At 42.4% G+C, this 23,819-nt stretch overlaps 2 protein-coding genes and 1 non-coding gene across 3 annotated transcripts in view; 1 reads left to right on the top strand and 2 right to left on the bottom strand.

Moving 5' to 3' along the window:
- The window catches only part of fam151a (family with sequence similarity 151 member A), a 44,050-nt gene extending 22,255 nt beyond the window's left edge, over positions 1-21,795 (top strand). The window contains exons 5-8 of the mRNA XM_078561655.1: positions 6,436-6,660; positions 11,371-11,510; positions 12,948-13,085; positions 16,529-21,795. Of these exons, the coding sequence (XP_078417781.1) occupies positions 6,436-6,660; positions 11,371-11,510; positions 12,948-13,085; positions 16,529-17,196 (1,171 nt within the window). The 3' untranslated portion in view covers positions 17,197-21,795. The remainder of the gene's footprint in view (positions 1-6,435; positions 6,661-11,370; positions 11,511-12,947; positions 13,086-16,528) is intronic.
- On the bottom strand, positions 14,035-14,195 carry LOC144692845 (U1 spliceosomal RNA). The gene has a single exon (XR_013579403.1). It is a non-coding gene; the product is annotated as a U1 spliceosomal RNA (small nuclear RNA).
- acot11a (acyl-CoA thioesterase 11a) overlaps positions 21,793-23,819 on the bottom strand; it is a 108,233-nt gene continuing 106,206 nt past the window's right edge. Inside the window, exon 16 of the mRNA XM_078561656.1 lies at positions 21,793-22,896. Within this exon, the coding sequence (XP_078417782.1) occupies positions 22,750-22,896 (147 nt within the window). The 3' untranslated portion in view covers positions 21,793-22,749. The remainder of the gene's footprint in view (positions 22,897-23,819) is intronic.

Raw genomic sequence — 23,819 nt, 5'->3', positions numbered from 1 at the left:
TTTGGATTCAGCAGGAATACTCAAGAATCCTGTGAGCGCTCACTGTCCGCAATGGCTAGGGATTGGATTGTGTTCCATGGAACTGTAGCTCAGCATGGATCAGCCATTTCTATTGAGAGGAAGGAACAAAAGAGATTCTTTTTAATTCCCTCATCCTTATTCCCCTTGCAGAAGCTGTTCCTTGCACAGCCCTGAACATGTGCCTATAGGACCTAATGCTTCCCTTAATTAATCAAGAACAGTTCTCTAGCTTTAAATCTCCTCTTGACAGACACAGAGCTTTAGTAGAATGTTTTCTGGGTCTTATCTGTGTCTTGTTCAAGTAACATTAAAACAAAACACATTTTTTACTGAAATTCCTGAAATATTTTCTATCAGATCTTTCAGTTCCTTAATAACAATCACATGATATGACTATAGCTGCAGTCCTGCCACATGTCTGTAAGAACCTACAAGGGTGAATTTCCTTAAAGCTTCTTCCAACTCTGCCAATTTAAGTCTGTCAGAAATCCAGTTATCACATCAAAGTGTGAAATTTATATGCCATGATTTTCGGGCGTGGAGGCCATGATTTGCATTGCACCCATGCCTGTTCAATTCAAGGTGGGTAAGACACTCAATTCGCCTACCCAGCTCATCTGAATGACTTCAGTGCTAATTCCTGCACGTCTAGCGTTTCTCTCTCCTTCTCAATGTTTCCAGTGAGCTCTCCACACAGTTGGAGGCCCGGGCAGCTTTACTGCAGACCACATGGCACAGGCAGCTTTCTCTTTCTGTTTTATCAAGGGAAGCTGCACAAATAGATTGCTGCAATGAAAATTCTTACAAACTGATCACCAGGGAAAACCGAGGGATCCAGACTGACTGCTGCAGTGCTGGAGGCATGAGTGAAGTAGGTAGACATGAGGAGAGACATCATGGTCCCACAGCAGACCAGCTGACCCACAAGAACCACCCTCAGAAGGGAGTGGGAACAGATGATCAGGGAGATCAACTCCTGCAGTGCCACAAGAGGGCTAATGACATCATGCTGTGGTTAACACTGGTAAATGCATCTTCATGGGATATCTCAAACCCACCATTCCACCAAACTCTAATGCTGCTCAGTGTGCCACACTCCCATAACTCACCCAGCAATTCCAACTGGAAATCCCAGCTTGTGTGTCAAATCCAGATACTCCACCTCGCCCTCACACACACCTGAGAGCTGCCAGCCTCACACCCGCCTCTCATTGCTTGCATATACCTCCTGCTATTCAGTTATGTCTCCCAAACACAGTGTTACACAATCACTGACGTTCTGCCCTCCCTTGTGCAGGGCAAGGCGGCACACAACAGAAGGCAGCAGAGCAGAACTGGTGTTGGGGCAAGGATGACTGCATCTCCTGAGCCCTACAGAGGAGATAGTTCTGCGTCTAGGAGGAAATAGTTCTGCATCTTGGCAGGGGTGGGGTGCGGTGGTGGTGGTGGTGGTGACTGAGTTTGTGGTATCTGGCATCACTAAGAGTGTTGAGGGTGGGATACCTTCATGCCCTATGCCCCTTCTCAACTTCCAGCTCTCTGTCACCCTGCTATCTAGCATGATGAGCAAGCTGCTCATAGTGTGGACCATGAAACTCCTGCTTCCCATCCCTCATTCCCCTTTCCCTCACACAAACCTTCTCCTTCTGAGTTCCTGTTTTCAGACACACAAGAACTGCCACTTGCCCAGCCACAGCAGCCCCAGGGGGAAGGAAGAGAGAACAACAGCACTGAGGCAGAGACCCCATCACTTGATCTGACACTCTGAGCCACCAGCTCAGACACTGGCACTGCGCTTGCCTTGAAGGCGAGTGTTGAGTTGGAATCAGCGCATGGTGAGTCACTGGGCATGAGTGGGCCAGGGGTAAAGGGATGGTTCATATACCAGCTCACCAGAGGGTGAGATGGCAAACAAGCACTGCTGTGGAGGACTCAAATGAGGACGTTGATGGCCAGCATACAGGAGAGCACTGAATGGGCATGCTTGCAAATCTTGTGCGGAGTAGGCAATGGTACTGCAGTAATCTACAAACTGTAGATCATGTATTTCTATGATATCAGTTTAGCTTTGGCACAGAGGCAACTGAGATTAAAGAGTTTTCCATCCATTTAATACTGACACCAGAGAGCAGTTATTCTTTGATGAGGTGAATAGCTGCTGTCAGGTAGGTTGTAAACAGTATGGGGGCTGTCACATAGCCTTGCTTGACCCTGGTCCAGATTTTGAAGGCCTCTGTTTTGCAACTCGAGATAGTTGCAGTCATCATCATGAAGCAATTGCAGGATCGTGCTGAAGTTTCTTGGACATTCGAATCTTTGAAGCACAATCCACAGAGCCTTGTGATTTACTGAGCCAAATGCTTTATTCAGGTTGATAAATGCAACAGGGTTCCTGGTGTTGTTCTTGACATTTTTCTTGTGTTTGTTTGGCAACAAAGAGCATGTCGGAGGTTCCTCTGGAAGCCACACTGTGTCTCTGGGAGGGTTTCCTCAGCCACAGGGAGTAGGCAATTCAGGAGAATGTGTATCAGGATTTTCCCTGCTTTGGACAAGAGGGAAGTACCTCAATAGTTTCCACATCATCATTTAAACTCCATTCTTGAAGATAGTTAGTTACAATTGTCACATTCTTGAAGTCAGGAGGTTGGGTAGAGTAATTTTTCTCCTAAATCTTCAATTCTGCATACAAGAAACTCAGTCTGCTCTTGAATGTTGCTGAAACAAAAATCATAAATTGACCCACACCTGGTCAGCCTAATATTCCACCTCCCATATATGTTGAGGGAGAGACTCTGGAAAATGTTGAGCACTTCCCATACCTTGGCAGCCACCTTTCTCAAAAGGCCACCATTGATGAGGAGATTCAATACCCAATCAACTGCACCAACTCAGCCTTCTACAAACTACAACAGCGAGTGTTTGACATCAAAGACCTCCGCAAGTCAGCAAAAGTCCTAGCAATTGCCATCACCACGCTCTGTACTGCAGTGGGACCTGGACTGTGTATCAGTCACACACCAGTGCCGGAGAAATTCCATCAGCAATGCCTCCACTACACTCTCTGGATTCAATGGGAGAACTGTTGGACAATCACTAGTGTCCTTCTTGAAGCCAGCTGCACAAGTATTCAGTCAAAACTCCGGTAAAATCAACCTCGATGGTCTGGACACTGTCTGGATGGTCAAAAACTGTCTCTCTCTCCAGGTCATGTTTTCTCAAGTGGCCATTGTTCCAGGGGAGGACAAAGAAAACACTCCCAACACTGAAACTCTCCTTGAAGAGTGGTAGCACTGACATTAATAGCTGGGAGGAGCTTGTTACCAATCATTCAAAATGGCGACAACCTGTCTATCAAACTGTGTGTGCTTTGAGTCATAGCGTCTAAATGATGAGGCAGAGCAGCAGTAAAGAAGGAAAGGAAAGGAAGCAAATCCTGCACTCTGGATCCTGCTACCTTGTGGGCCATCCTGCCTCATGTGCCCAAAGATCTGTGGGTCAAGAATCAACCGGTTCAGTTCATGAAGACTGATGGCAGAAACTCGTGAGCCTGAATAGACGTCACCCTCAAATCGAGGGACAGCCACGGACAATGACGAATGGGTATGGACACCAACACTGGCTGCATTGGTTGGCCTGCCAGACAACTTCCAGTCACGGTTAAGGAGCATGGAGGAGCCTGTCTCCAACTTGCCAGAGGACATGGTGTAGCGTTTGCCCTCTCCACAGCCACTGCTCCACCTCCTTGTGTTGCAGACCCAGGAAAATTGGCAGTATGGTCACCATGCCTGTTGTAGCCTGTGTGTGTGTGTGTACGCACAGGTCACCTAATCCTCTGCCATTCCTGTGGGGATATGGCAAATGTACCAAAACATCTCAAAAGCCTCTCCAGAGTGCTTTCCAACAAGAAAAGTTCCAATAATTTAACTTACCTGCAATCAGGTTGCCTGGCCCTCTGAATACAGTAACACTTCTGAAGGGCCTATCTTGCTCTTTTCATGCTTTTCTTCAGGAGGAAGCAACACTGGCATTGCCTGGAGCTGCATGGTCCAAATATGGAATTCTGGCATCACATCAGAAGGTTGGGCTGCGTGACGTTGAGACATTTACTATGTTCGAGCACACGCAGGGGACACAACTGCGCGGGCCCATAACCATGGAGAACACCCGGCAGGCTGGGCAGGTAGCAGCATAACCTTCCCCCAGGGGAAGACAAGTAGGCCTTCGTAGTGCCATTAGAACCTGCATTACATGGTTCAATCTTGTGCTCCAACTGCACTCAAAAGCGGGAGGAACATACATTTGTTCCAATTATTCTACAGAATGCTAATTCCTGTCCAGTGTAATTACAGCTTTCGGATAAAAATCTGGTTCCTGGTAGCTAAAAGCTGACTGTGATTATAGACTGGAAACTATTGAAGAGGTTTGGAAGATTTACATATAGAATAATTAATCCCTGGAATGAATGACAGGCAGACATTTAATCAAGGGGTTCGGACGATAGTCAATGACTGACTAGATTCTGATCCAGGGATTTTGCCAATTTACTGAACTAAATAACAATAATAACAGGTGCCTGAGTGTGAGTCACAGGCTGAATCTAATCTATCATAAACTGGAAAAATTAAACTCTGATAGTTTATAACCGTGTACCTTGTGGCTGGGTAGTAGCTGGGAATCATTGATTAGGAGCCACTTGTGGTTTTAAGCAGCATTTTTGTTTCGTATTGCTCCTCCTTTTGAACTATTTTCTCTGACAATTCCAGCTAGCTAAATCCTGCTGAGGGATGACATTTCCAAAAGGGGTATTGCTGCACTGTGACATTAGTCAAATTCATCTCGACAACACTCGCAAAGCTCAACAGCATTCAGGACAAACCTGTCCGCTTAGTCAGCAGCCCTTCCACAAACTTACACTCCCTCCACCACCAGTGCACAGTGACTTGGATGGAGAGACAGAGGGTAATGCATCTAAGTTTGAGGTGGTGATACAAAGCTAGGTGCGGAGCTGAGCTGTGGGGAGGACACAGTTATAGACAGGTTAAGTGAGTGGGCAACAAGATGGCAGGTGGAGTATAATGTGGGGAAGTGTGAGTTATTAACTTTGGTCATAAGAATAGAAAAGCAGAATAGTTTTAAAAAGGGGAGAAATTTGTAAGTGTCGATGTTCAGAGAGACTTGGGTGTGCTTGTACAAGGATTGCAGAAGGTTAGCATGCAAGTGCAGAAAGCAATTAGGAAGGCAAATGGCATGTTGGTCTTTATTGCCAGGGGATTAGAGTACAGGAATAAAGATGTCTTGTTACAATTGTACAGGGTTTTGGCAAGACCACATTTGGAATACCTTGTGTATGTTTTGGTCTCCATATTTAAGGAAGGATAAACTTGCCTTGGAGACTGTACAACAAAGGTTCACTAAATTAGTCCTTGGGATGAGAGGGTTGTCCTATGATGAGAGGCTGAGTAAATTGGGCCTATATTCTCTGAAGTTTAGAAGAATGAGAGGTGATCCCATTGAAACATACAAGATTCTGAAGGGGCTTGATAGAGTAGATACTGAGAGGTTGTTTCCCCTGGTTGGGGAGTCTAGAACACAGGGGCACAGTCTCAGGATGAGGGGGCTGATCATTTAAGATTGAGATGAGGAGAAATTTCTTCACTTAAAGGGTTGTGAACTTTGGAATTCTCTACCCCAGAGGGTTGTGGATGCTCCATCGCTGATTATATTTAAGGCTGGGATAGACAGATTTTTGGGGTCTCAGGGAATCAAGGAATACGGGGAACGGGCAGGAAAATGGAGTTGAAACCCAAGATCATCTATGATCATATTGAATGGCGGAGTAAGCTCGATAGTCCATGTGGTCTACTCCTGTTCCTATTTCTTGTGTTCTTGTTTGCGTTGTCTACGGGATGCACTGTGGAAATTCACTAAGGTTTCTTCAACTGTACCTCTCGAACCTTCACAACCTAGAAGGACAAGGCAGCAGGTGGATGGAAACACCATCACCTCTAATTTCCCCTCTGAGTTACATACCACCAGCCATGGATATACATCACCATTCCTTCATTACCTCTGGGTCAAAATCCTGGAACCCAACAGCAAAGTGGGAACATCTTCACCACATGGACTGCAAGAATTGATGAAGAAGGTCCATTACCACCTTCTCAAGAGAAATTAGGGATGGGCACTGAATGTTGACCTTGCCAGCAATTTCCATAGCTCCAGAATGAAGTTTTTAAAAAAAAATGTCCTTAAACTGACCTGCACTTTACTAATATTTTGAAGCTCTACGAGCAGAATGGAGCGTGCACATGGGAGACCTCAGGAGAAGCAGTAATTTACTGAGAAGAACTATATGTTAAACAGATGCTTATATTGAGTTATTTCTGAACAAATTCCGATTTGTGTTTCCTGTAGGTTCCTGGGCCTTGTTCAGCACAGGTTCCCAAACGTGATCCTCTCCCCTGGGTGGGTGTCGCTGTACTTACCGCTGATTGCAACCAAACCCTACACTCGAAAGATGGTGGAAGAGATGTACGGCCTGGTTAAGGGTTTACCGCAACGCATCACGTTCCCTGTCCGGGCTGTGCTGTTGAAGCAAGCTTGGCCACATTTTAGTTGGCTTCTCAGTCAGTCACCAAGGTAACTGCAAAGGAACCTTAACTAACAAAGTCATTATGTTTATTTTAGTTGCTTTTATATTGATACTGTTTCATTCAGGGGGTGTGAGTGAATGTGTGTGTGTGTGAGAGAGAGAAAGTGTGTGCATGTGTGTGTTCGTGTGTGCGTGTGACAGAGATCAGCTTCTTTATGCTTATGCCGTTAAAATAAATTCCATTATCTCAGTGTAAAACCTGGAGACCCATGAAAAATGTCTTATGAGTTTGTTGCTAGGAGTGGGGTTATCAGTTTAGGGAGTCAGATTTAGCAGTATAAACATCAGGATCTGGCTCAGGGTGGCTGCTTTCCAAATTAAAATGGGACAATATTAAAAAAAGCTTTAGATGTTATCGAAAATGGTTTGGAAGTCCAAACAGTCTACTTTATCAGAAGAATGTTTCTTAATCAGCCCTGCAGCTGGGCAAGGTCAGGAAAATGACTAACTCCCAGTTTCTGCTACTGTAAGTGGCTGGTAGACGTTGTGTCAGAAATATGTACCAGATCACCTCCTCCTCAAAGCGGTGGGTTTGAATTCAGACACTGACATGTCCGATGTGTTGTCTACATGCCATCCTTAAAAATGGGCATGTGCCCAATGAATGTGCTGTGTCGGTTGGTAAATGGCAGAGTAGGGACGAAGATAAATAAGACAAGAAGGTTGGATTAAGTTCTGCTCCCTGCTATCTGGCAGCTGGTAGTGGTAAGACGATGAGACACATGCGAGTGTTCCCTGGAGTATTTGCTTATTTTGTAATTATATATAATTGGCATTGTTACTTGCTGCAGTGTTAATCACGGGCGCCCATCTTATAAATGCAGAGCTCTGAAATGAGACTAAATGAATGAATGGTTAATTGATTAGTTTGACTCATGGCAGAATCAACACAAAATAATTTATTTAAAAAATTTAAATACAATTATGTTCAGAAGAAGATTAAAAGCTATAAAGATTGATATTAGTTTGTTGCTGATAAAACTTTCCTTCCCCGCTGAACAGCTGTGGTTTGAATTTATATTTACATCCTCTTAGTTCAAAGTTGCTTAATTCGAATGATCTCAGATTCATTTTATTTTACAAAGTTGTTATTTACGTTGATTCACAGAATTGTTAATAGTGCAGAAGGAAGCCAATTGGCCCACTGTGTCTGCACCAGCTCTCCAAATGACCAGTACACTTAATGCCATTTTCCTGCTTTCTCCCCCTAAATCTTGGAATTATTGGATAATTTGCTTTTGTTCTAAGCACGAAAACAAGTGGGTGCTGGAGGTAGATTGTAAAACTGTAATCTGCAGGAGATTGGAGAACCCCTGAATGTTGGCCAGACACCAATGGAATCCCGGGGTAACTGGGCAACAGCAGTCCCCTGTGTGTTGTGAATGTGTCTGTGCTAGGAAATGCAGTGCTGTGGACAACCAGTCAGTGTCCCGTGTTTAAGATTAAGTGCCGGTTACATGCAAAACTCAGAAGGGCGGCCCCTATTGCATTGATGGAAATGGTTGTTCTTTCCTATACCAGCCATTCCTTTACCCTCTCCGAGTGAAGCTGGCAAAACACATTTTACAAAGGAGTAGCCTTGCAGGCATTAGGGAGAGACAGTTAGAGGGAGACTTCACCCATCACTCTGGGCTGGATTTGACCCCAGGTTCCAGAGGCGAAAGGGGAGCATAATCCATTAACCATCTCTGTCAGTACAGAAAAACAGGATTGATTCATAGCATCTGGCACAAAGCTTTTTAACCTGAGTTTTTTTTTTCCTTGTTTTGGGAGACTGAATCTTGCTGCATTAAAGCTCCACTAGTACCAGGGACCCTTCAGCACTTTTCCCTGGCATCCATTCCTCACATGCCAGTTATTCAGCCAGACTGAGTATTGCAGATGAGTTGCATCCACTTCCACACATACATGAAATACAGCAGAGGTGTTCCAACAGAATTCCAAGAGAACTACCAGGAATGGGAAACCTGGGAGACTTTGTTCACCTCCATGCCTCACACTGGAGCAATAAGACCTATTACAGTCACAGTGGCTGTCAGGCATTGAACCTGAGACCTTCTAATCTGCATCACTTAGTGCAATGGGAAGACTGAGTGCGTCCTGCAATCAGCCCCAGCACCCACCAGGCAAGGGAAGGGAGGGGTATAAATCCACTAGTCATACCCCTCTTCAGCAAAGAGGGATAATTACCCACTAGCGTTAACCCCAGTCTAGGAAGGGATATACATCCACCAGAGTTACTTCTAAATTAGGGAAAGACATATCACTAGAGTGACTGTCCAGACTAGGAAAGTAATAAAGAAAGACCTGCATTGATATAGTGCTTTTCATGACTACTGGACATCTCAAAGTGCTTCACAGTCAATGAAGTAGTTTTTTTTAAAGTGTAGTCAGTGATGTAACATAGGAAAAGCAGCAGCCAATTTGCATACAGCAAACTCCCATAAATGGCAATGTAATAATGATCAAAAACCAGTTTTTGTGATATTGAGTAAGGGATAAAGATTGGCCAGGACACTGGGGATAACCTTTCTTAGAGGTAGTGGCATGGGATCTTTTACATCCACCTAAGAGACAGACAGGCCTTTGATTTAACAGTGCAGCATATTCTTGAACTAGAGAGGGTATATAGCCACTAGAGTCACCCGCTCTGCCTGCTTCCACAGACTAGGGAGGGGTATATATCCACTAGAGTAACCCCCCCGCTTCCACAAACTAGGGAGGGTTATAGATCCACTGGAGTGACCCATCGTCCCACCCCCACAGACTAGGGAAGGGTATAGATCCACTGGAGTCACCCCCCTCCCCCACAGACTATGGAAAATTGCCCAGGTATGTCCTGTACACAAAAAACAGGACAAATCCAACCCGGCCAATTAAGGCCCCATCAGCCTACTCTCCGTCATCAGTAAAGTAATGGAAGGGGTAATCAACGGTGCTATCGAGTGGCACTTGCTTGGCAATAGCCTGCTCACTGATGCCCAGTTTGGGTTCCACCAGGGCCACTCAGTTCTGACCTCATTTCAGCATTGGTTCAAACATGGACAAAAGAGCCGAACTCCTGAGGTGAGGTGAGAGTGACTGCCCTTGACATCAAGGCAGCATTTGACCGAGTGTGGCATCAAGGAGCCCTAGCAAAACTGGAGTCAATGGGAATCAGGAGAAAACTGTCTCTGGCTGGAGTCATATCTAGCATAAAGGAAGATGGTTGTGGTTATTGGAGGTCAGTCATCTCACATCCAGGACATGACTGCAAGAGTTCCTCAGGGTAGTGTCCTCGGCCCAGCTATCTTCAGCTGCTTCATCAGTGATCTTCCTTCCATCATAGGGTCAGAAGTGGGGATATTCGCTGATGATTGCACAATGTCCAGCATCATTTGCAACTCCTCAGATACTGAAGCAGTCCATGTCCAAATGCAGCAAGACCTAGACAACTTCCAGGCTTGGGCTGACAAGTGGCAAATAACATTCACGCCACACAAGTGTCAGGCAATGACCATTTCCAGCAAGAGAGAATCCAACCATTGTCCCTTTATGTTCAATGGCATTACCATCATTGAATCCACCACTGTCAACATCCTGGGGTTACCATTAACCAGAAACTGAACTGGACTAGCCATATAAATACTGTGGCTACAAGAGCAGGTCAGAGGCTAGGAATCAAGTGACAAGAAACTCCCCAAAGCCTGTCCACCATCTACAAGGCACAAGTCAGCAGTGTGATGGAATACTCTCCACTTGCCTGGATGAGTGCAGCTTCCACAACACTCGAGAAGCTGGACACCATCCAGGACAAAGCAGCTCGCTTGATTGGCACCACAACCACAAACATTGGAGCAGCAATGTGTACCATCTACAAGATGCACTGCAGGAATTCACCAAGGCTCCTTCGACAGCACCTTCCAAACCCGCGACTACTACCATCTAGAAGGACAAGGGCAGCGGATAGATGGGAACACCACCGCCTGGAAGTTCCCCTCCAAGCCACTCACCATCCTGACTTGGAAATATATCCCCGTTCCTTCACTGTCGCTGGGTCAAAATCCTGGATCTCCTTTCCTAACAGCACTGTGGGTGTACCTACACCACATGGACTGCAGTGGTTCAAGAAGGCAGCTCACCTCCATCTTCTCAAGGGCAACTAGGGATGGTCAATAAATGCTGGTCCAGGCAGCGAAGCCCACATCCTGTGAATGAATTTTAAAAAAGGACTAGAGAGGGGTACATATCCACTGGAGTCACCCCAATGCCCCCACAGACTAAGGAGGGGTATTTATTCACTGGAGCTGCCCCCACCACGCTCCACAATCTAAGGAGGAATGTATGTCCAAGAGAGTCAATCTCTTCCCCAGATAACGGGAGGGTATACACCCACTGGAGTTTACAATTCTAGTTCTAATATGGAGAATTCAATGGGAAAATTGCACATCCATGGGTTTGGGATGAGAAGAGCTCAAGTCCCGTGTACAAAGACTCCTGCTGTTCATGAGGAATGGCACATGGGCAGAGCCACACAGGCTGATAGCCCTGGAAGTGCAACCTTTGTATTAATACCTATCTCCAGGAAATGAGGGAAGAAAATTGGAAAATCTTTGATTGTGAACCCATGTAAATGGTAATTTACAGTTCAGTGTTGTTCTTGAGCATCTTGCCTATCACATGTTGTTGTATCAATGGTTGTTTGTGATTGTCTGCAGGTACAGTCTCACACTCTGGCAGGGATCAATTGATCACATCACTGTGGAAGATCTCTTATTCTTCAGAGACAACAGCAACATTGAGCAAATCTATTATGACATTTATGAACCCGTTTTGTCTAAATTCAAACAAATTGCACGTATGTATTCATATTTCTTTTAATTAATTTGACTCTTTCTGCACTCACACCTTTCCTGGGTAAAGAGAGCAGACGAGATTTCTGCTGTGAGGCTCTTGGCATTGCCTGTGTTATCTAGTTGATGAAATGTATATGTGAGCACAGCCCGCAATGAATCTTCATCCAGTTAGTCTGCCTCCTTGTGGGAAGTTGCCCAGATTCTGCTCACAGCTTCCCCATTCCAGCAGGTTTGGGCATTTCTTGTGGCATAGTGCATCGGAACCCAACCTGTGCACAATCCCGATTACGTGAACGTTTACGTAATCTTTTTAATGTGTTTATGGCCACAATACAGCTGCTGTCGGTTGTTGCCTAAATATTAAACTTCTGAGTAATGACAGTAAATTGGGCAGTCCCAGGTCAGGCACAGCAGTTTAGATGAGATCAAAGCTCCAAGAAGCACTTACCAGCCAACTACATTTAGAAAGTAAAATTCCATCTGAATTGCACCATGTGTCCCAACCTCCAAACAACATCCCCAAGCGCCGAATGTTAAATTTGTAATCATCACATCAACTTCTCTGAGATTGTCATAAATTGGTTTCATTGGCCTGGATTTTGCAGTCAATGGCCGATGAACAGTGTCAGCCATTCACTACACTTACACTTGGCCACAGCCTTCCTGTGAGCTTTTGTGCTAGAACTTGTGGCACAGCATCCTGTAGAGGAGATCTGGGACCTCTGTGAACAGGGCAAGCGACTGTGGAGCTCTTTTATCAGCCAGTTTGAAGAATCCTTACTGAGCCATGCAGCGTTTGAACCAGCAAGTGTGAAGTTGAATAATGAATTCAATCTCAAACTAAGTAGAGAAAGTGAAATAAAGAGAGGGAAAGAAAGATGGGATTAAGAGAGGTAAAAGATAGAATGAAAAAGTTAATACACGATTTTTATTTTTAAAAAAATCTCTAATAATAGTTAAAATATGAAGGAATGAGACTCAGTTTAATTTTCAATCTCAGAGAGGTTGTTTGGCAGTAATTAAGACTTCCCTGTATTTCAATCCTGAATTAAACAGCTCATATGTGGTCCCCAGAAGTTGCTGAGGATTTATTCTTCAATAATGATCAGTGCTGATATCCTCACCATATTTTTACTGCAAAAATCTGGGCCATTTTGACTTTAGGCCATGTCATCTGCTCCTGACAGCTATCCAGTGACCCCTGCTGGAAGGTTTGGTTGTTGGATGAAGACAGGATTGAACTTGGTTGTACCGTCTTTCCCCCTTCCTCACCACCAACACAGGTGGAATATATTGTCATCCTCTAGATTCTTGGAGTCCTGTGTGTATCAGCCTCTCCAGGAGAGGTGGGGGAGATTTGAAATAAGACAAAAAAAATATAAATTTAAGTAGTTTCCTGCAGAGCCAAAATGCATTTAATCTACTTTCACTGTGCACAGTGCAGACAAACCGAAGTAGAAGGTTTTACCCTGGCGGGAAGCTTCTGGACTATTTCCCCCATCAAGATCTCAATGAACTGCAGATAAACTGGTTTGACATTGGATCCACAGAGCTTGACTTGATGGAATTTCTTCAAGGTAACAATATTCTTGTAGTTAACACCATTCTTGATCACAGAATTGATAGTCACAACAGTTTCAAGCCATTACCACCTCAAACCTCTACCTAAAAAGAACATATAGCAAATGAAAGCTGTTAAAAGTAAGAATGAATAAAACACCCTCAGGAAATATAGATTTACGTAAGAGCACAAAACAAGATTATTGCTAGATCATTTTACCTTGTAGAGTGGAGAGCACTCATGCTCTGCCAAGTTGTATCCTGCCCATGAAGCAGCTGATTTTATATAAACCATTCATTCCTTCTTCCATCAAATACACCATCAACAATGAATCTCGCAGTTCCGTGCGAAATCTTCACCCAAGTCAATGTGAATGGAATGAATTTTGTGCTATTCTGGGGGGTTTAAATTTCTCTGGTTCTGATTTAAATACACATGCAGATGGTGGAGGTACACACAGTTTCAGGTTATGTTTATATACAGCTTGGAGACCCTGATGCTATGGGCATATAAAGTAAACTAAACATTCCTAGGTCATATAGGACATGAAATAGTCAAAGATTTAAAGTTGCCTCTATGCTAGCTCAACACCTAATATTGCAGAGCCTGGATACAGAGGAAAGCCCCTTTTATGCTGCACCAATGAGAACTCTCAGGTTACAGGTTAGGTTTATAATAATCTCCCTCTATCTTGCCCCAACTGTGTAATTTTACCTCATTTTAAAAGAAAAACTACCACGCATTAACTTCTTCAAGTGAAATTTAATTATAAGTGGTATTGGGCAGTGAGCTCATGCGACAGGGGAGTGGCATGAACTGTGTTATACACCTGATACCCAGTCAGTGAAGGAAGAAACCAGAGCCAATCTTTACTAGGTATAACTTTATTCACAGAATGTATCATTACAGGTATATACTCATAGCTCGACCCATACCCTGCATCAGTAAGTGTCTTTTTTTTTTCTCAGGGGAGAGCGCGAACGCAGTCCCCCACTACCACAAATTTTGCAGTCGAGTATCCCGCATTTGGGGACATCGCAGGCGTCAGTGCACCCGAAGTGCAATGGGCTAGCCTCGACCTTGGAGAACCACATTCATGAGCATGGTTTCTCCCCTATGTCTTTCTTTTTCCACCACCTTCATGGTGCAAAAATTGCCTTTTCAGGAAAAGGAAGCCCACAACAAAAGGGAAACTCTTTCGAGTTACCAACAGTCACAGATTGCAACTCTTTTGAGTACAATCACAGTTCTTGGTTTCCGGGAGTGGGACATGAACCCACAACCCTCTGATTCAAAGGTGAGGGTGCTATGAACTGAGCCACAGCTGACACCTCACAATAGGGAAACTCTTTCAAGTTATCAACAGTCACAGATTGCAACTCTTTCAAGTACAATCGCAGTTCTTGGTTTCCGGGAGTGGGACATGAACCCACAACCCTCTGATTCGAAGGCGAGGGTGCTATGGACTGAACCACAGCTGACACCGGGAGTATGTACTCAAGTAGTCATCCAATCAATGCCCTTCACCTGTATATACTTAACCTCAATTGATACAATTAACATGAACTGCCACAAACTCAGTCCCTTACAGCCAGCAGAGGAAGCAGACTTTAACCTCATTGATAAAAACAAAAAGCTAAAAGCTACTGCGGATGCTGGAAATCCAAAACAAAAACAGAATTACCTGGAAAAAGACCTGCTGAGTTTTTCCAGGTAATTCTGTTTTTGTTTTTAACCTCATTGGTTTGGTGTGGATTTCAGCCCAGGTCTCAGAAGCAAAAGTTCAATGTGCAAAGGAGATGAGGGTTTTCTCTGGTGGTGGTGATATTACTGGTGCTACAGGCATGGGGCCACAAAAGCTAAATTCAGAGAGCTTGCAAAGATCTTCGCTTGTAGAAGTCCTGAAAAAATGCTGTGTTATGCAACTGGATCTAAAGATGTTGTAGATATCTACACTCCACAGGTCGAAGAATGAGGAGCATAAACATCTTTGACTTGTGGAGTGTAGATATCTGTATCACCTTTAAATCCTGTTACATTACACAGCATTATACAGGTCAAAGAATGAGGACCCTTAACAATTTTGACCTTTGGAATGCAGGTATCTCAATAACATCTTCATATCTAAACATAAACTCAGTAGAGAGATAATGTCACTTACACTTCAGCATACATGAATGCTAATTATGACTAAAAATTAACATGTAATACAGATTTTTTAAACCTGAGATTTAACTCAATTTGTCAGCTTTGAAAAAGAATAGCTTTTTAAAGAAAGACAGGACTTTTATTTGCATAGCACAATTTACATTGTTAGCGCATTCCAAAACACTTCACAGCCAACGGAAATAAGTGTTACTGTTGTTTTCCAGGCAAATGCAACAATTTGCACACAGCAAGATCCCAAAAGCAGCAATGAGATGAGTGATCTGATAAATTGTTTTAGTGAAATTAGTTGAGGACACTGGAGAATTCCTTCATTCTTCTTTGAATAATGCCACGAGATCTTCCAAAAGTGCAGCACTCCCTCAGCACTGAACTAGAGTGTCAGTCCAGATTGTGTGTGTGTGTGTGTGTAGATATCTGGAGTTGGGCTTGAATCCACAACCTTCTGATTAAGAGAAGTGCTACCACTGAGCCAAGCTGATACATAAATGGAAATCAAGCTGTCTTTCTCCCTCTTCATTTTAAAAGGTTCCCTTCTCAAATATATACATAGCTCGTTCTCTTTAGGTTACTTCTGAGAAATTTACCATTGAAAGGTTAGTACCGTTCCTCACTGGTCAAATTAAGACCCTGAAACGCAGTGTGTAAAAATCACGTGAGTGACTTTGAAGCCTTTCTAAGATTCAGTCTTCCTATCTGGGGCTTGATGAAAGTTGATTAACAGGATATAGTATAGATATAGCAGCTGGTACCTATGCAGTAATACACTGAGGGGTTCCATGAACAATATAAAGTGTTAGAATGAAAATGAACATCAAGACAAGATCATAACTTTCTGGCAGAAACCAGCACAATTTAGGTGAGCGAAGAAACAAATGGGACAATAGGAATTAATGTTATGATGATAGAAGGTAAATGAGGTTTATTTTGAATGACCAAATATGGAAGAATTCAACATAATTTGTACATATGAAATGGAGTGTGGACGAACACCTGGCTATATCCTAGGCTGTCACAACTGGATAGATGACTGAGAAATCTAGTGAATTGCCTGTTCTTGGGTGTCTGATCTTTGATTCAGGAGAGTTTTATTCCTGCAATCCCTAGATTATGCCCACTTTCTTACCAGTTGGTCAATGATTTCACCTATTTTTCTGTTCATTTACTATGTGTTTGGTGTTCACTTTACGTGGTGACACATTGTGTGGTTTTAGCTGTTTAGCAAAATTAAAATGTAAACACCTGATGCAGCCTGAACACAACATATAAACGCTGTATTTTCAATTTATTAAGGAAATGATGGAGGAATGCTTATTCTGAATGTGAAGAGAAAAGCTAATGGTGCCTTTCCAATGGTAGAAAATCCAGAAGGCGGATTGGAATTTCCTTTGGAATCAGCTCTAAATCGGATCTTAACTTCATCGAAGCCATGGGGCATCTACCTGAAGATAAAATCTCAGCAGGCACTAGCCCCAACCCTGTATCTGCTTCAACGAACTTACACAGCACACCACCTTCACAAGCCTGTCTGGGTCAGCATGGACCTCTCTTATGGCAGTTTTAGTACCCCCGGATACATAGAAGGAAAGCATTTCATCAAAGCCATAAATGAAATATATCCTTTTGTAACTATAGCTCCAAGCTGGCCAAATGAAGCACTTACCCATGGTTACACACAGCCATTAGTGGAAGACATGCTAAATCTTTGTCAGGGACTGTGGCAAACGGTGTCCTTCCAGCTTCAGGCTGTTGCCCTGGGTAAATCATGGAAGGCCACCACGGGATTACTGCAGGCTTCCCCCAGCTACACTCTGACAGTGGAGCATCTCCACAAACAAGGCACCTACATGGATGGGTTTCAGGGACTGATCAACATCAGAACATACAACACTCGTAGAATTTACTACCGGTTACCCCAGGATTATAGAAACAGCTTTCACATCGATGTCTTCACTTCGTAAGAACTAGTTTGTGAGTCTTTTTGTATTCATGACCAACCAATCCTGCCTCTTAGGCGGGCAAAACATTTTCAAGCTCTGCACCGTTAAGTCCTTAGTCCTGAGCAACAGAAATTATTAGCTAAATTTTGTCACATTCATAAGCTACAACCTAATTAACTTTCAATATTTTATTAGCTTCATACAGATTAAGATTTAAGATTTTTATACCAAAGATAGTTTTCCAGTTATTGATTGTAAAATTTGGTGAAATGGCCAGTACACATAAGAAGTTGAGATGCATTTTAATAAAGAGTTGCAGGTTTCCTCACTCTAAGGTGCAAATGCATTCTGCAGTTTTCCCCAAGAAACAGAGACCTTGACCCAACCGCCCCCACCCTCCCCGCCCACCCCCTTCAGCTCATCTACCCTTGTGAAGGTAAGGAGAAGTGCAATGAGAGCCATCACCTCATAAATCACTAACCCACCATGCAGGTTTGTGTAAACTCACATACACAGACCTCAGCTACACACCCGACAGTGATAAACCTCAGTACTAGGCTGCAGTGTAATCTGTAAATATGTTTTACACCGAGGTTTCAAATAAATACGTTTAAATTTTCTTAAAGTGACTGTGGCCAAGTGACATTTGACACTACAAAACTTGTCATGGAGTGACACTTGCTTTGGTTTCTACATGTGACCTACTTTGACAAATCTCGCTCTTAAGCTCCAGGCATTTAAATGTGATTCATCTCATTCTTTCTGATCATAAACCTCACAAACATTTTCAAAATTTTCACAAATATTGGATACAGGCTTGTGTCCTATGTGCCTGCCTCTATTCCATTCACCACAGGTAGCATAGCAGGTTAGTACTTCTGATACTAAACTTTTTTGCTCCATTTGCTCATGTATATCAGGATCTCCTGGGTAGACTCTCACAGCCTGTTCCCCTTTTGATTATCACATTTGAATGGGAATGCTGGATATTGTTGGAGGAAAAAATAATTTAAAGATGGACAGAACAGGTTAGCAGGTCATGTTCAGCCCAGAATCTCACTGAATAATACATATAAGTCCACTTGACATACAGTCAAGTTAGAAGTTCCAGCTATTACCCTCCAGAAGGTGCATGAGTCATCTATGTCCCTCACAGTCATAAGGAGTAACTACCATGTTTTAGAAGCAATAGGTCATACTGCACAAATCTGCTGAAGTTACTTTGAGGTGGTAACTAGTAAGGATAATTTGTTTGCATATTCAGAAGATAAATATTTATTAAAGGGTTTTAGAGAAGACTTGAAGCTCATGAAACTAGTAGACATCCTGAGGAATGCTTTTCAGATAGTTCAGGACTAGGGAGCAGTTTGTGATGCCTATTGCTGACTACATAATTTATTACATCAATTTAGTCATCAGTGTAATATACTAACAGTATATCATGAGTGACTTAATGTAAAACTATGACTTCTTGCTGGCATTGGAAGATAAAGGCTGCACAGATGGTGTGACAAAAATGAAGCATCTGGAGACATGATGGCTTAGGTTATTGGTCTTGCCAGTCACATTGCACGCAGGGTTTACAAACTCAGGATTACTTAGAGAAAATATCCAGCCTGTTTGATATTCAATAGCCCAGGGCAGAGATGAGCTTTCCATATGGGAATTAATTGGACATACATTTGTGATTAGTAATTGTATAATGTGATCATTGGATTGTTACAGCAGGGAGGGTGGGACAGAATACTTCAGTGGCAGGTAAAGGGTCAAGTCATTTAGTTCAAAGGCCAGCATCGTGTGGACATTTTAAGTATCTGTTTTTGAACTGTATTTTTGGCGAAATCATCATTTTGAATGGTGGAAATGGCTGAATACCTAATATGGATGAGACGAACTCTTTGGTGTTCTTCAATAAGACTTTGTTTCTGATGTTGTCTTGTTCACAGCCAGCAGTCAATGTGAAGCAGTCATGATAGGGGCAAGACAGAGACACAATGATACTGAACTGCCATGTAAAGCTAATCAGGAAGCATGCCTTGAGATTCATAATATTCAGTATCAACACAGGAACTGCACATTTGTTGTTTTGGTATTCTTAGGCGAATAGGAAAGTCTGTAATATACTGTTTTTATATAATACTTTTCATCTATCTATTTACTGTGCAATAAATCAAATGTGTAGTTTATAGAGTACAGTCTGATAGAAAGTTTATTCTTTTGCCTAAGCAAGGTATCACATGAGGGAATGCTAGTACATGCAGGGAGCACACTGACAAGATGTTGAATCCCTGGACTAGGTACATCACCTTGATATTGAACAGCACAGACTGAAGGAGTGAAACTGAAGAAAATATCTTGGGTAAAAGTCCAAAACCAGAAGTTAGTTATACTTTTTAACCTCAGATATATTAATGATCCTTTCACATTACTTAAAATGCAAAGAACATACTTGGGTCCTTCACCCTTTTCAAAAACCTCCTCCTCAGTTATTTACATTATAAAAAGTATTTTTTTTTGTTTTACCTCAAATAAATGGTGTAAATGCAGTATTAAAGATCTGGGTATCATCATTTCCCAGGACAAGAGTGAAAATGAACCATAATACATTGCTACACACAGAGTTTGACAGCTGGAACTGGTACTCTTAGCACCCAGACTTCATAGGGAAAACTTCTTGCAGGTATTTTTAAACTGAGATTACTAATTTGGAAGGTAGTTTGTTGCTTTTTTCCCCCCAAAATTGTAATGGCTTAAAGCAGTTTAAAGAAATGATGAGCAAATTAATTAGTTTCTCATTCATGATTGGTAATGTAGAAATTTTAGCAAAATGGTCAACCAAACAGATCCTAGTTATTTATGCCAAAGTGAGAGGTTCAGATTTTAAGTGTGATGCACAATAATTGATGATTTTAATAATTGAATTCAAATGGTTTTTGATACATGAAACAGATTTATAAAAGAAAGGAAAAATCTGTGGTAAGTAGTGCAAAGAGAGGCAGGGACTATTGAATCTTTATCGTTTCAAAACCACGTTGACTACTCCCAATGATCTCTGCCAGTCTATTTCCACTCTAACATTTCCCACCACTGTTCCTACCTAAGCCTACCTGCCATTGAAACCTTCATGAATTCATGCCTTTGTTAGCTCCAGATATCCCCATTCCGAAGTTCTTCTGATCCGCCTCTCATCTTCCATAACCCTTTGCACATTCAAATCTCTGCTGCCCATATCCTAACATGCACAAGACTCTGCACATCTCTTCTTTCTACCTGCATTGGCTGCTGGTCCTCCTAATACCTCAGATTTCCAGTTCTTATCCTTTGTGTTTAAATCCTTCCATGGCCTCACCAATCACTCTCCCTAATTTTCTCCAGCACTATTACACCCATCCCCACTCCCAACAAACTCTCTGTTTCTCTGTCACTGGCCTCCTGTGTACCCTCCTCCTATTGTCAGCTGTGCCTTCAGCCGTCTAAGCCTTTACATTCAGGAATTCTCTTCCTAAATCCTCTGGTTCTCCAGATCCCTCTCCTCCTTTTAGACCCCCCTCTTAAAAGCCACCTCTGACCAAGTTTTCCTAACTGCTGCTTCTTTGGCTCAGTGTTCACATTGTGCCCGGCCCTTCTGTGAAGAACTTTGGGACATTTTCTTTTTTACATTCAAGGTGCTTTAAAAATACGAGTTGTTGTGCATGAATATTTATAATAATCTATAAAATCCTCTCAAACATCTGTACTACTGAAGGAACAAATGAAGAGACTGCATTATGTGGAAATAACCAGAATTTTGCTGATAAGATACTCCTGTTTGTTTAATCAGTGCGCTGTTTGTTGCACAGCTTCCAACTGGAATGCTGGGCTAGAGAGGGTTTCAGCTTTAGTCAGTGCTTCCTGTTACAATGTTCTCGGGGTAGGTGCATGTAGTGATTGAATTTTTTTTCCTCACAGCTTTCCCCCTCTCCTCCTTACTGGAGCAGAGCTCCGTGGGCAATAGCCACAATCCAGCACCTCATCAAAGTTGCTATTCATGAGAGTCTTGACAGGAAGTGGCAACAAGCTATTCACCCGCAAGACCCAGTCAACTCCTCACCCAGGAGTTGTTAAATGGTGCTTGAGAACAGGGACACTGGGATAATTTTCCTCTCCTCTAACCCAGGGGCACTGTATTTCCCTGGATTTTAAACTTGGGGACCTTTCTCGAGTCAGTTGTTCATTGACTGAACTCACTGAACCATCCTTCAGTGGAGCTGGTGATTGAATTGGAACAGAATGATTCCCCCTTAGCTGAACCTCTCTGACACTTCTCCAATTGCACAATTTTCATTGGTGTTATTGTACAGTATGTCGTAACAACATTTAAAAAAAATGTATAAACAAGCACATTGTCCTCACATTTAATTATTTCACTGTAGTCTTTTAATCAGTCACTTGCAAGTGTTTGTTGATATTGTGGCAACACTGCAGAAACAGCAATCAAAGTTCGACTTGTTACCAAACCGCGAATTATTTTCATTTGGAACTGGCTGATTTTATAATGTTAACAGGCTATTGTGTTATCTTCCTGTTTCATAAAGGTTTTCATTTAAAGTTTTTAGTGATCAATAAAGAAGTACACACTCATGGTTAAGTGTTTTTATTCAATGTTTTAAATGACAGGATTCATTCCCTGGAAACCAGCTTTTCTCTATCACCATGGTGAGCCCCTGCAGTAATCACTGTAATCAGTTCACTGTTGGTAACTTTGACTCTCCCATAGCGTCAAATTGGTTTTCATTCTGCTTTTCAGTGCTAAATTGTAGCATCAACTCTAGCATTGTGTGGTTTCAGTTGAAAGGAAAGGATAATTGAGCGTGACTTAACGATAAAGTAACTTTCTGAATCCACATTCCCAACTCAAAGAGACACAAAATTGGCAAATTTAGCTTGACAGAAAACACCCACTTGCTTTAATGAATTTGCTGGCAGATTGTAAAGAATACGAAAAAATTCTCACTGTACATAGGCAAAATGCACAAAGTATTCAATATGAATGGCTCAGTGGCCAGTAACATGATCATCAATTCGATTTTTTTAAATAATCTTTTATCAGTGATTGCTTTTCCCTAAATTCCTCTCATATTAATCTAAATTCATTCTTTTGAAAATTAATATAAAAATATAACAGATTAAATCTGGCAGTCTGCAAAAAATTGCTGTTTGCAAGGCCCAGTTACTATTCTGTACAAAGACTTGGCTCAAATTTACACATATAAACTAATGGCAGTAATCCCTGCTCTAAGTAGATTACAATGCAGTTCCCAAACACCAATAGTGTTACTACACCATTGTTGTATTTGTGTTAAATCTTAACTAACCGAGGACAGTGCCCTTAGCACAAAAATATACAAATGTTATACACTGTGACAGCCCCAAAGAGTTTAAACATCATTAGAATTTCTGAGTTCCAGTTGATCAAAACTGACTTTATATCTCATTTTATCTCATAAACTCATGCCTTTGCACCAACCACATTTGATCATCATAATGGGATGCAGGCCATGCAGAAATAGGTACCCTTCTCTAGGTACACAAATATCACAGAGCTACCTTGACCATATCCTTATTTTGTTCGAGAAATTTATTACAAGCCTCAATGATTTTGTAGAGATTGGCAGACAGTCCGGTAATGTCGCGGGTGATATATGGGAGAACTCCAGGGGTCGCCTGGATGTAGTATGTTATCTGAAAAAAGAACAAGTAGCTCCATTATCCCCAGGCACTGACAGCAGATATGCTTTGTGCTACAACCTCTCCCTTTTTCTTTCATTCATACCAAAGTAGGGACACTTTTTCTAAATCCAGATTTTGAGGAATTCACCCAATGGCTTCTTTGGAACTGAAACCATATAAAAATGGGAATGTCGCAGGTTTGTTCGTGGTCTGTACTGCGATGGCTGATCGCAGTGGTAGGAATGGGGGAAGTGCCAGAACCTGTGGAACCATAAGTCAACTCCTTCAAAGATGTGGGGTGGGGGGAATAGATACACACAGAAAGAAAGAGTTATGACTTAGGTGCCAAATTTTAGCAGCAATTGTTTGGTTTCCTTGCATTTTGTTTCCTTTGGGTAGGGTGAGGGGAAGGTGGGAGTTTGAAAGAGAAAGACTACCCATAAAAGCACCTGATCACATCTTTCAGTAACATTGAAATTAGTTCGAATAGAATGAATTCTATCATTATGGAGGCAAACATAGCAAGGAAACCTGCCAACCCTTGATTCACAAACACAGGAAATGAGCCAATATGGGGAGAGGATGTGCACATTACAGGAAGCTGAAATCTATAACTGCCACATAATATAAATGCTTTCACACACAGAATTTGTGCTTAATACCAGCATATCTCCCACAACAACTTGGATTTCCACAGCAGCTTTAATGTTGAAACATATTCTATGATGTTTCAGAGACAAGGAAATGATGATATATGCAGTGATTTATAAGGAAAGAAACACTGTGCCATGTACAGTTACACGCAATGTAATAATCTACCACTGAGGTGAAATTGTGTCCTTTTACAGCAAGAAAGATTGTTAAATTCAGTCCATTCAGAAGTCAGTTGCTATTCAGGGTGGTAATCAGAATGCATTACGGCTCTGTTGTTTCCC

The sequence above is a fragment of the Cetorhinus maximus genome, chromosome 17 (assembly GCF_964194155.1).
Source record: "Cetorhinus maximus chromosome 17, sCetMax3.hap1.1, whole genome shotgun sequence".
Classification (NCBI taxonomy): Eukaryota; Metazoa; Chordata; class Chondrichthyes; order Lamniformes; family Cetorhinidae; genus Cetorhinus; species Cetorhinus maximus.
This window is presented reverse-complemented; position numbering and strand designations above follow the sequence as displayed.